The 15,339-nt window shown below is 38.7% G+C and overlaps 1 protein-coding gene across 5 annotated transcripts in view; it reads right to left on the reverse strand.

The window, feature by feature from the left end:
- Positions 1 to 15,339, reverse strand: part of LOC138760666 (protein transport protein Sec23B) — a 52,037-nt gene that overhangs the window by 13,649 nt on the left and 23,049 nt on the right. For all 5 annotated transcript variants that reach the window (XM_069931563.1, XM_069931564.1, XM_069931562.1 and 2 more), the window contains exons 7-12: positions 14,825 to 14,969; positions 13,904 to 14,062; positions 10,958 to 11,073; positions 7,368 to 7,491; positions 4,945 to 5,025; positions 1,796 to 1,885 (exon numbers count right to left, since the gene is read on the reverse strand). In XM_069931563.1, the coding sequence (XP_069787664.1) occupies positions 1,796 to 1,885; positions 4,945 to 5,025; positions 7,368 to 7,491; positions 10,958 to 11,073; positions 13,904 to 14,062; positions 14,825 to 14,969 (715 nt within the window). The remainder of the gene's footprint in view (positions 1 to 1,795; positions 1,886 to 4,944; positions 5,026 to 7,367; positions 7,492 to 10,957; positions 11,074 to 13,903; positions 14,063 to 14,824; positions 14,970 to 15,339) is intronic.

Genomic DNA, 15,339 nt, shown 5'->3' on the forward strand with positions numbered 1-15,339 from the left:
GCAGAACATGGAGCACCATCACGGTGAGCACTGGCAGACCTCAGGGCTGTGTTCAGTCCGCTCTAGTTCATGCTAATGACCCACGATTGCATGACCAGATCCAGCTCCAACAGAGTCATCAAGTTTGCAGGTGACATGCCAGTAGTTGGCCTCATCAGCAACAACGATGAGTTGCATTACAGAGAAGAGGTGGAAAACCTTGTAAAATGGTGTGAGAATAACAACTTGAATATTGACGTGGACAAGACAAAGGAGATGATTGTGGAATTCAAGAGGACTAAGAATGACCACCCTCCACTATACATTAATAGCTCAGTAGTGAAGAGAGCACCAAGTTCCTCGGAGTCTACAACTTTAGATCACCTGATTTCTCTGTAACATTGCCCGTGTGATACTGGCTTAGCCTTTTTGTTTTATCCTGGACACACATCTCCTTAATTGTGGGAAGTGCAACAGTGACTGCACTTCCTGAGAAGACTGAGGCAGGAAAAGCTACCAACCACCATCATGTCAACTTTCTACAGGAGCTCTATAGAGATGCATCCTGGCTGGTTGCATCACAATGTGATACTGTAGAGCGTCAGATTGGAGGTCAGTCCACAGGACCATAAGAGCAGCAAAGAAGATCATTGAGGTCTCCTTCTTCATCTAAAGAGGGCTGACAAAATCATTGGGGACCTCTACCACCTCGTATGCAGCATCTTCCAGCTACTCCTGATAGGAAAGATACAGGAATATCAGAACTAGTACTATCAGGCTAAGAACCAGCTTCTTCCCATGGGCAGTGGGGCTACTGAATGACTGATGAACTATTCCTACAAACCCTTCGTGACTCAACTATTAATTTAACAAAATAATATTTATTTAATTTAACATTTGAATATATGTATTGTGCGTATATCATTTGTATGTGTATTATGTCTATATGTGTATTTGCAGTGTGTTTCACCAAGGACCACAGAACATTGTTTCATCAGGTTGTATTTGTACAATCGGAGGACAAATAAACTCGAACAAATGTCTTCAGCTCCATATTGTCAGATATAGGTTCTAATTGAAATTCTACCCTTCACATTTTGGATCTACCCAGCAAGATCCCTGGTATGTTTAAACTATTCAACATCTCTCAAGACCCTGTTCTCTTCACATCCTCAGATCGACACTTATTGGCATATGTGTTCTTGTGATCTCTCAGCTATAACACTGACTCACTTTATCTCTAAGCTATTGTGCTCCACATTTCCAATCTATTCTTCACTGCAATTGGTGCTGCAATAGCTATCTTTTCCCATTGCTTTGAAATATCAAGGATCGTAAACTCCAACAGCTTGTGCAATACAATATCCTTTGGATGTTTTTCTCTTTTGTTTACTTCAGATCCCATCTCTACCTCCTCTTTCAACCCCTGTCCTGGTTTCACTATCCCTCTGTCTTCCTCTTTCTGTTCCCAAACAATCAGTCTTCAGCATAGGCCACAGCTTTGTCCCTCTATATCCCAATTCCAAGCTCAATGTATCATCGAACTCTTCTTTCACTGCTTCAGTATCCAATCCTATTTCATTGGAGAGGAGCCTACAAGCCACAACATGGACCCTTGCATCCATCTTCCAATCATTTGTGACTTCTCCCTCTGGCCAATCACTCACTCACTGTTAACTGCAAATGTGATGTTGAATGTCTTAACTTCTCAACCCCCCTCTCATACTCAAACCTTCATCTGATTTCAATTCAGCCTGGCAGGAAGAAGTTTTCAATTAGTCATTTATCCACGAGTAAGAAAATTTAGCACACTCACCTGATTAACCACTTCAAAGTAGATACCCAAGGTGGTGCTGGGGTCCAAGCCACAAACTTTCCACTGGCATGTACCACCTACTCCCAACTCCTACACAATGGAAAAATATGAACATTTATCCTAGTACCTGATTATTGAGTTGTCTATGCATCCTCAAAGAGCTAGAAAAATATGCTTGGAGAGCATCAAATCTGTTGAAAATCACTTTAGATATTTCCAATCATCTTCAAATAGCTATATTTGCATTTATTAAAAACTTAAAAGTCTTAAAGGGACATCTTTTAACCTTTTCATGCATAGCATAGAGCAGTGGGTTGCAACTTTTTTTTCCACTCACATACCACTTTTAAGTAATCCCATAACAACCACAGAGCATCTTTGGCATAGGTGCTCTGTGGTTGGTAAGGGATTACTTAAGAGCCATAAAACATTACAGCACAAAAACAGGCCCCTTCAGTCCTTCTAGTCTGTTCATAAACATTTTTCTGCCTTGTTCCACAGGCCTGCACCCAGTCCACAGCCATAAATGTACCTGTCCAAAGTCTTAAATTTTAAAATTGAACCCGCATTCACCTCTTCAGCAGGCAGTTTGTTCCACACTCCCATCCCCCTTGTTTTCCCTAAACTTTTCCCATTTCACCCTTAATACATGTCTTCTAGTTTGTATCTCAACTACCCTCAGTGGAAAAAACCTACCTGTATTTACTCTGTTTATTCCCTCATAATTTTAAATACCTCTATCTAATCTCCCCTCATTCTTCTATGCTCTAACCTGTTTAACCTTTCCTAGTAACTCAGTTCCTGAAGTCCATGGAACATCTTCTCTGCACTCTTTCTATCTTATTGATATCTTTCCTGTAGTTAGGTGACCAAAGCTGCACACAATACTCCAAATTTGGCCTCAACAATGTCTTATACAACTTTATCGTAACATCCCAACTCTTATACTCGATACTTTGATTTATGAAGGCCAATATGCCAAAAGATCTCTTTGCAACCTATCGACCTGTGATGCCACATTCAGGGAATTATTTATCTGTATTCCCAGATCCCTCTGTTCTACCGCTCTCCTCAGTGCCCTACCATTTACTATATATGTCTTTTCTTGGTTTGTCCTTCCAAAATGCAACGCTTCACATTTATCTGCCATTTTCAGCCCATTTTTCCAGCTGGTCCAGATCCCCCTGAAAGCTTTGAAGACCTTCGCTATCTACAACACCGTCAATCTTAGCGTCATCTGCAAACTTGCTGATCCATTTTACCACATTATCATCCAGATCATTGATACAGAAGACAAACAATAATGGTCCCAGCACTGATCCCTGAGGCACACCACTAGTCACAGGCTTCCAGTCTGAAAAGCAATCATCCACCACTACTCTCTGGCTTTTCCCATCTCACCAATATTGAATCCAGTTCACTACTTCACCATGAATATCCAGCATCTGAACTTTCCTGACTAACCTTCCATGTGAGTCCTTGTCAAAGGTTTTATTAAAGTCCACGTAGACAACATCCGCAACCTTTCCTTCATCAATTTTCCTGGTAACTTCCTTGTAAAACTCTGTAAGATTGGTTAAACATGACCTACCAGGCAAAATGCCACGATGACTATCCCTAATCAGTCCCTGACTATCCAAACACTTGTATATCCGATTTTTTTTAGAACATCTTCAATAATTTACCTACTTCTGACATCAGACTATAATTTCCAGGATATTTTTGAGCTATTTTAAACAATGGAACAATGTGAGCTACCCACCAATCCTCCAGCAACTCACCCATGGCTAAGGAGCCCTTGCAATTTCTACACTTGTGGTGAATGTCTGCCAAGCTGCCTGTCCCCCCTCTGGTGAGCCTTGGTGTACTAACATTGGCTGTGCATTATCTCTACTGTTAAGGATACTCCCCATGGATGTAACTGTATATGCATCTATTGTCTTTCATTATTGTACCACGAGGTTCTGCTAATAAAAGCCATGATTATTGTTTGACCACATCGTCTTTGTCTATTTCATCAACTGGCACTTCAATACTACCCTCCCTCAAGGCTCGAGGGAATTATCTTGTCAGGCCTTGGGGATTTATCCACCCATATTTAAAGTCAGCAAGCACCTCCTCCTCTTTAATCTGAAAAGGTTCCATGACCCCACTTCTTGTTTTCCTGACTTTCCTTGACCTTGTACCTATTTCCTGAGTGAATACTGAGACCTGATCATCGTGGCCTGTCCCTGGTAGATAATCCCCCAACAGCATCCAAAATGGCGTATTTAGTATTGAGGGGAATGGCCACAGGTGTTCCCTGAACTGCCTGTTCCCTTTCCCTCTCCTGACTGTCACTAATCTAGCTTTCTCCTGCCTCCTAGGTTTGAGAGTGACCCTGTAACTCCTGCCTATCACCCTCACTGCCTCTAGAATGATTCGGAGTTTATTCAACTCCAGCTCCAATTCCTTAACTTGGTTTGTCTGGAGCTGCAGCTGGATGCACTTCTCGCAGATGAAAACTGTATCAGGGATACTGCTGGCTTTCCTGACGACCCTCATTCTGCAACAGGAGCATTCCTCTGCCTTGGCTGCCATTCCCGCTACCCCACATGAGGAAAAAAATGTATGATATATAAAAAACCTGCCCTTACCTATGCCTAGCAGCTGAATCCTCTTTGTATCTCGAATATGGTGGCCCTTACTTACTTCAACTCCTACACCACCACCTTAGCCCCTTATCACCAAAGCCCCTTGAGCCAAAACCTTTACTCTGACCCAGTCCACTCTGACAATGCCTGCTCCTTTGATGACCGCACCACAACACAGTCCCTCACTTTTATAGAGATGTTTGGGTTACTTGACCTCGATTGTCCTTAAACTGGTGAACACCATTGCCCAATCAGCTGGCCTGTTAGTAAATAAAAAAGGTTGAGAAGCACTGGCTTTAAGAATATTCAGAGTTATACTACTTTTCCTTTGAGACAATTTCACAGAAAGACCAAGAAAATGTTTTCTGATCCTATTCAATTGCAGAGCAAGCACAGGACTATAATAGCCACACTCCTACTTCTCTGCCTTTAATTACATGCTATTAGCTGACCAGTTAAAAAAAAAGTCCTAATTAAACTAACATTTTAGCTACACATGACATTAAGTCAACTTACATTTTCAGATACAGAAGGGCCTTTGGAGTTCAGTGAGACGCAGGTCCCGATTGCTCCAGCAATTTTCAGTTCTCTAGTAGTCTAAAATAATAAAATATTTTAGATGTGAAAGTTGTTATCAGCTGGTTTAGTAAATCTGGCTAATTCTCTTTCAAATCCACTCCTGTAACAATTACAAAAATGAGTAAAGTTCAATATTTTTAGAATACAACTCATCTGGATTATTTACAAATCTCAGATACCAGAGAATTATTTGACGGATTTGGTTTTTTTTTTGACTATTTTATTTAAAAATATTCATCCATGTAATTATAATTGTAGAGTCAATTCTTAAATAAATTTAAAAATTACAGTGATTACATGGTATTAACCCCTCCCCCTTGCCTCCCCTCCCCTCCCACTATAGAAGTTACAGTAACTATAGATACAATATTATAGTTATATAAAAAAGAAAAGTTTAAAGAAAAGATAATATTGATCTGGATTGCACACTAGGATCCTACAATATTCATATTAAATGACTTTAGGGAAGAAGATTCTTACAGGTCTTGAGAGGCTGGAAATACATTTTTACATATTTAACCTATTTGTTGAATAAATCTCAAAAGCTGCAAGTGTCACCCACATAAACATCTTAAGGTGGGTAGCTCTGGTGGTTGTTATAATCAAGTTGGTAGATGGGCAGAGGGCTGCATTGCTCCTGTTTTAGTTTTCTTTTTGTGAGGTTGGAATGATCTCCCAATAAAAAGTATCCCAACCCAAGATATGCAAATTGCACAACACACCAAGTGGGGCTGTTGATTGAAATCAGTAACAACCGAACTACTAGATTATTATGAACAATTTTTAAAAAATGTTGACATACAGCATAGTAACAGGCCTTTTAAGCTCATGAGCCCATGTCACCCAAATACATCCAATTCCCCGGTACATTTTTGAACAGTGGGAGGAAACTCACAAAGACACGGGGAGAACGTACAAACTCCTTGCAGACAGCGAATTTGCGTTGTAACAGCATTGCGCTAACTGTGCCACCTATCTTCTGCAACAAATAAACTGCACCAAATCAGAGTTTCCATTGAGGCAATGTTGTAGATATTTCACCACCTCATATGCAGACTGACAGCAGACTATATTCAATGGTGAGTTATCCTTCCAAGCCTGACATTGTGTTTAGATAGATATGAACAAATTCAATGGACTATAATAAGTAGAAACTTGGCTGAGCAAGCTTGAGGCCTAAAGGCTGATGACCCTGGTCCAAATGGAATACATCCTCGGGTACTGAAAGAAATGGTGCAAGTTATAGTGGAAGCCTTTGTGATAATTTACCAAAATTCTCTGGATACTGGGCAGGTCCCAGAAGATTGGAAGATAGAGAATGTCATGCCATCATTTAAAAGAGGATGTAGGGAAAAGGCCAATAACAATAGATCAGTTAGCTTAACGTCCGTAGTCAGGAAAATGTTTGTTGATATCATTAAAGAAGAAATAGCGAGATGTCTACATAGTAATTGTTCCATCAGACAGACACAGCATGGATTCAGGATGGGCAGGTCCTGTTGGACAAATTTACTGGAGTTATTTGAGGGTATAATGAGCGCAGTGGACAGAGGGGAACAAGTTGATGTAGAATACTTGGATTTTTGGAAGGTGTTCAATTAGGTGACAAATAAAATACATTCTTAAAGATAAGATGCATGGACTTGGCTGTATGGATAGAGCTGGCATTTATAATAGAAGGCAGAGAGTTTGAATGAGCTGGCATTTCTTTGGTTGGCAATCAATGATGAGCAGACTGCTGAGGGGGGTCAGTGCTGGGCCTGCAATTCTTTATGGAATACATTAATGATTAAAGACTGCAGAGCCCACCTCACTGACAAAAGACAAAGGAGGAAAAACCCAACACCCAACCCCAACCAACCAATTTTCCCCTGCAACCGCTGCAACCGTGTCTGCCTGTCCCGCATCGGACTTGTCAGCCACAAACGAGCCTGCAGCTGACGTGGACGTTTACCCCTCCATAAATCTTCGTCCGCGAAGCCAAGCCAAAGAAGAAGAAACATTAATGATTTGGAAGAGATCAAGTGTAGTTTATCTAATTTTTCAGATAACACTAAATTAAGTGGAAAAGCACTTTGTGCAAAGGATGTGGAGAATTTGCAGAGATAGGATAAGTGAGTGGACAGGTGCATGGCAGATGGAGTACAAGGTTATCTACTTTGGAAGCTAAAGTAGATCAGATTATTACTTAAGTGATGAAAGATTGTAGATGTGAATGAAAGACTATTGTGCAGAGGGTCTTGGGAATTTGCTTGTGCATGAATTGCAAAAGGTTGGTTTGTAGGTGCCAAAGGTTATCAAGAAGGCAAATGCTAACAGAAGGTTAAGCCAACATTGGACTTGCATAGACACTTGCTTACCTTAACTTCCAAACTGGCACCAAATGCCATTCTGAAATCTCCCTGCAGACTTTTACTGAACACCCTTTGGAATGTTTGCTTGAAGAGGGAAGTGTTGAAAGAGTCTGCCATTGCAATGTAACCTCTAGGTTTAGAAAATTGGATGCAAACTGTGAAGATATTTCACTACAAACAATCATTTGTACAAAAGTTAAAATATTCCAATGAGAAGTATATTTACAGGTACAGTGATGAACCAATCGATGCTGGTTAAAGTCATTTCTCAATCCTGGTGATGAAAACACCTTAGGCACATATTATATAATTATACATTATCCTCTTACCTACTATAGCACCGACTTTTGAATATACAGAGTAGAATTTGACAATATGTTCTAGGTTTAAAAGCGGTGCTATGGGTTGACACTTTGTTCCAAAGATTATTCATTCTCCATCAAACTTAACAAAAAAAACTGAGTAGTTATGTCAGAAGTTTTGCAGTACAAGTTACACACCCAGATAGCAAGGTGAGACCTTCTTTATTGTTTTTTTTTAATTGAGCCAATGCATGGAATTAAGCTGACGTTAACAGTGACAAAGAAGAATTACTTCTGCAATCATATCAGTGTCTAAAGGGGTACCAGGATAATTGAATTTTGGCATTCTGAAACAACCTTTTAACCAGCAGTATCCCACTAAACAAAAAGCCCAAATGACATTCCGTTCCAACAAACCTTGGCCTGAACTTGAACTTGCTGACGTCTCCATAAAATATCAACCGACCTGCTTCTGAAAGGTTATCAATCTGAAATATTAATTCTTAGTTCTCCCCACAGATCGTTTGCGGATTAATTGGTCACATGGCATATTTGGGTGGAGCAGGCATGTGGGTCAGAAAGGCCTGTTACTGTACTGTATCTCTATATTAAAAATATAAATTTGTCTGACTTGCTGCATATACATCTACTATTTTTATTCCAATTGACCTGGTACATATTTCATGAAATGCCTATTTTTATTTAATTTATTTGGCTCTGTGGGTTTTGTTTAGGTTATCTTGATAATCCCACTGAAAATGCCCCCTCTGTATCATGAGATTTACTCTCTCATGTAGCTGGCGTACAATGGCAAGGCTACCAAATAGGGGAATAAAATTTTGTCCAGCTTTATCAAGTCACCCAAGATGATTCTAGCCAAAGCAGTCTTAGAAGAAAGTCAACCCTACTTTTATCAACTTTAGTTAAATGTCCACAATCGTCAAAACTGGCAAATTAAAAATTTTTCCCTAAACCAGCCTTTCCCAATATAGTCCATGCCCCAAGATGGAAAGATTAAGGAAATACTATTTCTGCAACTCATTTCCATTGCAACCATTGGAGAAAGCACTTCAAACAGAATTACAGTAAAACCCCTGATATCCGGAATTCAAGCAACCAGCAAAAAAAATCAAGGAAAATAATTAAAAAAAAAATTAAAAATAAATAGATAGAAAAAATACACAAGCTTCAATTTGTAAATGTTCTCTGAAGTAAAAAGTAAATTTTTGGTGAAGATGGGAGCAAATATTCAGCCATTGGAGCGCCTTCATCATGCTTTACTTGTAGCAGCTGTTTGAATAGTCATGTGAAACAGCAATGGCATCACACAGAATGAAGAGCTGAATCATGCCACTCGCCGTTGGGTGACTTTCTTAAAGGGTTTCCTTATCCTTGCTTAGTAAGAGACACCCTGGTCAAAGGCTTTATCTGTAAACTTGGGGGAGGGTAGGTTAATTATCTATAATGTCATTGTTCATTCAGGTTGCTGCGTGGAGGGGGAGTTAAATGTTTTCAAAGAATGTGTCTGAAAATAAAGTAAAATGCTGTAAGGTTTATATATTCATGTAAGTGAAGTTTGTTCAGTGTAAGTACAGGATAGTATTTTTGTTTTTCAAACTGTTTATTCTTAATGCAGGTATATTAGTTAGGCATTGTAAGAGTAAGTCTCAAGCAACCGGAAAATACACCTTTCCGGCATCTACCAATCCCGATAAGTGCCAGATACCAGGGGTTTTATTGTATTTTCATTGAGGCTCAGTCACTGATAGTCATTTTAGAACTTTAAATATTAAATAATGTTAGGTTTACTCCATAAACTAACTAACATAAACAAATTAAACTAATAAAAGGTGCAGAGGAGTGACAAGAGACTACGCTGAAGACACAAATAGATAAGCGTCACAACATGTTGGAATGTGGAACAAAAAGTAAACTGCTGGTGGAACACATTGGGGCAAACGGCATCTATGAAGGCAAAGGAATGATGCAAGGTTCACAAAGGAATAATGCAACATTTCAACATGAAACATCAATTATCCTTTTGCCTCCATAGATACTGCACAACTTGTTTGTTTTTTGAAATGATTTGTGTTGATTTTCTCTTAAGGCATTTTCAGTTTAAGCACCAACAGAGAAGGAGATAATCTTTATAAAACATTACTTTTTGTGATAATTGATCCAATAACATTGGAGTAATTAGCATTGTTAATACAAAAATAAGTTTGTCTACCAAGCAAATACATTAGATTGACTGAGGTTCAGTTATTTTCTGATAGTGACAAATCAAATAGTTTTACAATATATTTAAACTGTAACCTGATCATTACTATTTTTACTCAAGTTTTACACAAGTTTTTACATAAGTTTTCTCAGGAAGGCCTCCCTTAGTCCAGAATGTTTGCCTCAGATAGCAGGAGTCCTTTACTGTATTTTATTTCATGTCTGATTTGCTCAATGCTGCCAACCAGTGGTAACATTCAGGAAGGGTATTATTAATCAGAATCAGATTTATCACAAACAATCCGAGATAGTTTTACCCATGGACAAGGCAGAATGACCACTTATTGGTAGTGCAAAATAAACCCGTATACAATGTACATATGTAAACAATATAAACAACTAATTGTGCAAAACAGAGAAGAAAAAAAACAAATGTGGAAAAGTAAGAATCATTGAAAGAGTCCCTGATTGAGTTTGTTGTTGAGGATTCTGATGGTGGAGGGGTAGCAGTTGTTCCTAAACCTGGTGATCCAAGTCTTGCGGCACCTAGACCTCTTTCTGAAGAAAGAACACCGTGTGCTGGATAGGGTGGATCACTGATGAATGCTGCTACTCTCTGACAGCAGCATTCCCCGTAGGTTCTCAATGGTGGGGAGGGTTTTGCCTGTGATGTCCTGGGCATTGTCCACTACCTTTTGCAGGCCTTTACACTCTTGAGTCTTGGTGTCTCCATACCAGAATTATCGAGCAAAAACTAATGTAAATTCAATCAAAAATTTGAGGATAGACGGGGAAAAAAAATTGCATTTCATCCCATTTCTTTTCTAAATATTCTTTCCAGCAATATGCTGAAAAAATGGAACACAGACTCACTAAAGTCTTCTCATGCACCAGCGAAAAAAGTCTTTCGAATTGGGCTTGGGGAATTAGAAAATGTAGTTGGAACTAAGTTATACAAGAATATGCCTTTCTGTACAAAATATACTGTTCTTTTTCAATTCAAAGGAAGCACTTCTTCTTCAATTAAACCTCATTCATAGAAACATAGAAACATATTTCTTTGAAAATACATACCCAGTCAAATTGCTGCAGCATTTCAGTTCCAAAAGTCCAGTCTGATCCAGAGAACAAGCATAAATATCAATGCAGTGTCCATTTACAGTTGCACGGTCTGCGAGAGCTTCATAGTGCTAGAGGAAGTAAATTATCAGAAAATTATAAACACGTAACAGGAGAAATATTGCCCCATTATGGTTGAGAAACCCCACTAATGTTGCTAGCATGGAGGAAGAAGTGAAAGGGTTTCAGGAGTGAAGAGGAAATGAAAGTATTTTTTTAAAAAGTTGCAATAAATGGAAGAATGGAGATTTACATAGCCCTTCAGTACACCTGGGATACCATGATTGATTGTTTTCAAGGTGAGGCCATTATGACTATCAGTGACTGAGCCTCAATGAAAATACAGTAAAACCCCTGATATCCAGAATTCAAGCAACCAGCAAAAAAAAAATCAAGGAAAATAATTTAAAAAAATAAATAAATAAATAGATAGAAAAAATACACAAGCTTCAATTTGTAAATGTTCTCTGAAGTAAAAAGTAAATTGCTACAGGCAATTTGTAAATGGCAAGATTTAAGAAAGAGCGAGTGGATGTGGTGGCATTGCGGTGAAATAAGTGGAGCAGTATCCAGCGCAATGTCAGAATCAGAATTTATTGTCATGAACGAGTCATGAAATTTGTTGTTTTACGGCGGCAACACAGTGCAAACATTCATATAAACGTTACAAAAATAAATAAAAATAGTGTAAGAAAGTCAAAGTAAGGCTTTGCTTCATTTATCATTCAGGAATCTGATGGCAGTGGGGAAGAAGCTGTCCTTATGTCACTGAGTGCTCATCCTCAGGCCTTTGTACCTTTTTCCCGATGGCAGCAGAGTGAAGAGGGCACGGCCTGGGTGGTGAGGGTCCTTGAGGATAGAGGCTACTTTCTTAAGACACCGCCTCATGTAGATGTCCTCAATGGAGTGAAGCATGGTGACTGTGATGTTTCAGGCTGAGTTAAGAACCCTCTGGAAATTTTTCTTGACCTGAGCGTTGGCATCTTCATACCAGACAGTGTTGCAACTAGCCAGAATGTTCTCCACGGTACTTGTAGAAGTTTTTGAGAGCCTTCAGTGATAATTCTCAAACACCTCATGAAGTATAGTCACTGGTGAGCCTTCTTCATGATTGCATGAACATAGAGGCTCCAGGCGGCATCTCGAAGATAGTGACACCCAGGGATTTGAAGTTTTAAAAAAAAATGTATTCAGACATACAGCATGGTAACAGGCCATTTCAGCCTACGGGTCCATGCCAGTCAATTTACCTACACTCCCAGTACATTTCAAATGGTGGGAAGAAACCAGAGCCCTCAAGTAAAACCCACTTAGACATGGGGAGAACATAAAACTCTTTACAGACAGCGTGAGATTTGAACCCCTGTCCCAATCAACATAAAAGCATTGCACTAAACACTATGTCAACCATGCCACCCCTGTCATTTAACCTTTCCACTACTGAGCCCTTGATGTGGATTAGTTCATGTTCTCTTACTTCCAGCTGAAGTCCACAATATTAGTTTTGCTAACATTGAGTGCAAGTTTGTTGGTGTGATCCTACACAATGAGCTGATCTATCTCCCTTCTGTTCGCTTCCTCACTGCTCTGTGGTGTCATCAGCAAATTTGTAGATAGCAGTGGAATTGTGCCTGGCCACACAGTCATGGGTGTATCGTGAACAGAACAGTGGGCTAAACACACATCCTTGAGGTGTACCTGTGCTGATGTTCAGTGAGATGTTCCTAATATGTACTGACTGTGGTCTTCTGATTAGGAAGTCAAGGATCCAGTTGCAGAGGCCCAGCATTTGGAGTTTATTGACCAGCAATGTGGGAATAATGGTGTTGAAGGCTGAGCTGCAGTTGCTGAAGAGCAACTTGTAGGAGTTTCTGTTTTCGAGGTGATCCAGAGCTGTGTGGAGAACCAGTGATATTGCATTTGCTGTGAAGAGATTGTTAAGATAGGCAAATTGCAACGAGTCCAGTCCTTTGCTTAGATACATGTTAATTCTGGCCATTCAACCTCTCAAAGCATTTCATCACAGTAGATGTTAGTTGCATTGGGCGATAGTCTTCTTAGCTACCGGGATGATCAATGCCCTTTTGATGTAGGTGGAAACCTCTGACTGGATCAATGAGAGATTGAAAATGTCCAGAACATTGCAAGAAATAATTCTGAGGAATATTATGTTTTGACGTGAGCAGTTTGGCAGTGGTTTTGGTTTAATCAGCTCTAATGCTTGAGAGAGACTGCCGACTTTCGTTCATATCCGGCCAATGGATTTGGCAGATTACACACACTTTTATGGAATTACAGTATTTAAAAAAGGAATTGGATTACTTTAAAATGGAAAAAACTTGCAGGGCAAGAAGGATAGGATTAATCAATCGCTCTTTTCGAGAGTCAGCACAGATACAATGGATCCTAATGTGCAGTACAATGCCATCATTACCAAATAATCCCAGAAATAAACATGTTTTTTTCCAAACCAAAATGTTCCCAAACAAAGTTGTTAAGAGTGCGGTCTTAAAACAATTATCTGTGTAAAACCTGCACCACAGATCTACAAAACCAAATGGGTTAAAAGGAATAACTAAAATGAACTGAGCTAGAAGAATGAAGGTGTGTATTCATCTTGTAACTTATTATGTATCATTTAAAAACAGATTCACAATTTTTGATGCACATTGAAGAAGATATAATCTTCATGGGCATTCTGAGAATTTAAATAACCACGCAAAGAAGAATAGATTAAACTTAAAATGAGTTGACTTGCACTAGATGGAAGACACTTGGGAATATACAGTATCATTCATTCATCTAAATCTCAATTATTTCATATCAGAAACCAGTAATAAAATTTGGTCTGTATTATACTTAATGGAATGCCAGAAACCCAGTTTATAAAAGATGACCAACCTTGGTTGCTTTCTTCAGGAACCGTGCGTTATCCTTTTCAATATCATGCCAAGATCGAATGGGAGTTTTTAGCTCATCACCCACTACCATGCCTGGTCCCTGGGTTGGTGGTCCTCCAGTAAACAACATTATTCTAGCTCCAGTATTTGGAAAACTAACCTGTGGTAAATAATTCAAATATTTATTACTTATTTAATTGAAAAGAAAATTAAAATGAACCTGCTTACAGTCCAAGCCAAAGTATAAATATCTCAAAGCACTTTTTCAATTTGTAAAATAATTTGGAGCAACCAAGAGAATTACAATGGCAAAGAGCATTAAAGATTTTTACATGTAAATCATTTTTTAAAATCAAAATCTCAAAATTCTGAAAATTACCCATTGGTTAAAATCTACACAGAATTGATAACTGTTGGCTGGTAAACTAACCAATCTATTTCTCATTGAAAGTGGAAATTTCAGAAAAGGTTCAGTAAGTGGCAGTCACTTTTATCTCCATCACAGGATAGAATAGTCTTTAACATTAGAGGGCAAGGCTCTCGTATATAAAAAAAAGAATTTTAATGCATTATTTAAAAGCTGCCCATATTCAATGAATTTTATGAAAGTGAGTGCTATATCCAACTCCCAAAATCCCATCATGAAAAACTCCCAGCAGTTGATTGAGGAAAGCTCAGAATAGTATGTGTCAATATTTTTCATCCATTAAGGAGATCATCTGATTATTATCCCATCACATGCCACCATCGCATCTCCTGAGAAATATTTTGCAATAAATATCTTAAAAAGTTACCAATATAAATCATCCAAAATTATCTTGTGCATATTCCTGACAGGGTACCATGCAATAAGCCACAAGAAACTCCTGAACATTCAATATCTCCAAAAATGTCTTAGATCCATGGAAGTTCAGCTCAATACCTCAAGCAAACCAACAGCTATGGAAAGAGCCACACCAGTCGAACGCAATGGTCTTTTCCCCTGAGGTACTGGCCATGGATCCCTCTGAAGTTCTCCAAGAAGATCAGTCAAATTCATATCAATTTTATGTACAGGTTGCAAGAACCTTAAAGAAAAACAGCATATCATCTTTATGTGTTCACTAGAATATTCTTAAACAAGTGAAAGGTATCACAGCAATGCCATTCAATTTTTCAATAAGCCAGAAAAGTATTTAGCTTAGAGTTCTTTTTACTTACATTTTTCCATCAGAAATCAAATGAACATGAAAAGAGGTTAGGAATTTGATTAACAACCCAATTAAGTGTTTGAAATAATTGAAAACACCTTCCTTACCCAGGCTCTTCATGAAGCCAATACTGGAAATGATGGGAAAAAGTTGAAGAGAATGTTATATTAATTGAAGATTTGAGCATAAGGTGCCGTAAAGAAAATACTTTATCCTGAAATAAATGTGATGTACTTTCTAATAAGAT

This window comes from Narcine bancroftii, chromosome 4, assembly GCF_036971445.1.
Source record: "Narcine bancroftii isolate sNarBan1 chromosome 4, sNarBan1.hap1, whole genome shotgun sequence".
Lineage (NCBI taxonomy): Eukaryota > Metazoa > Chordata > Chondrichthyes > Torpediniformes > Narcinidae > Narcine > Narcine bancroftii.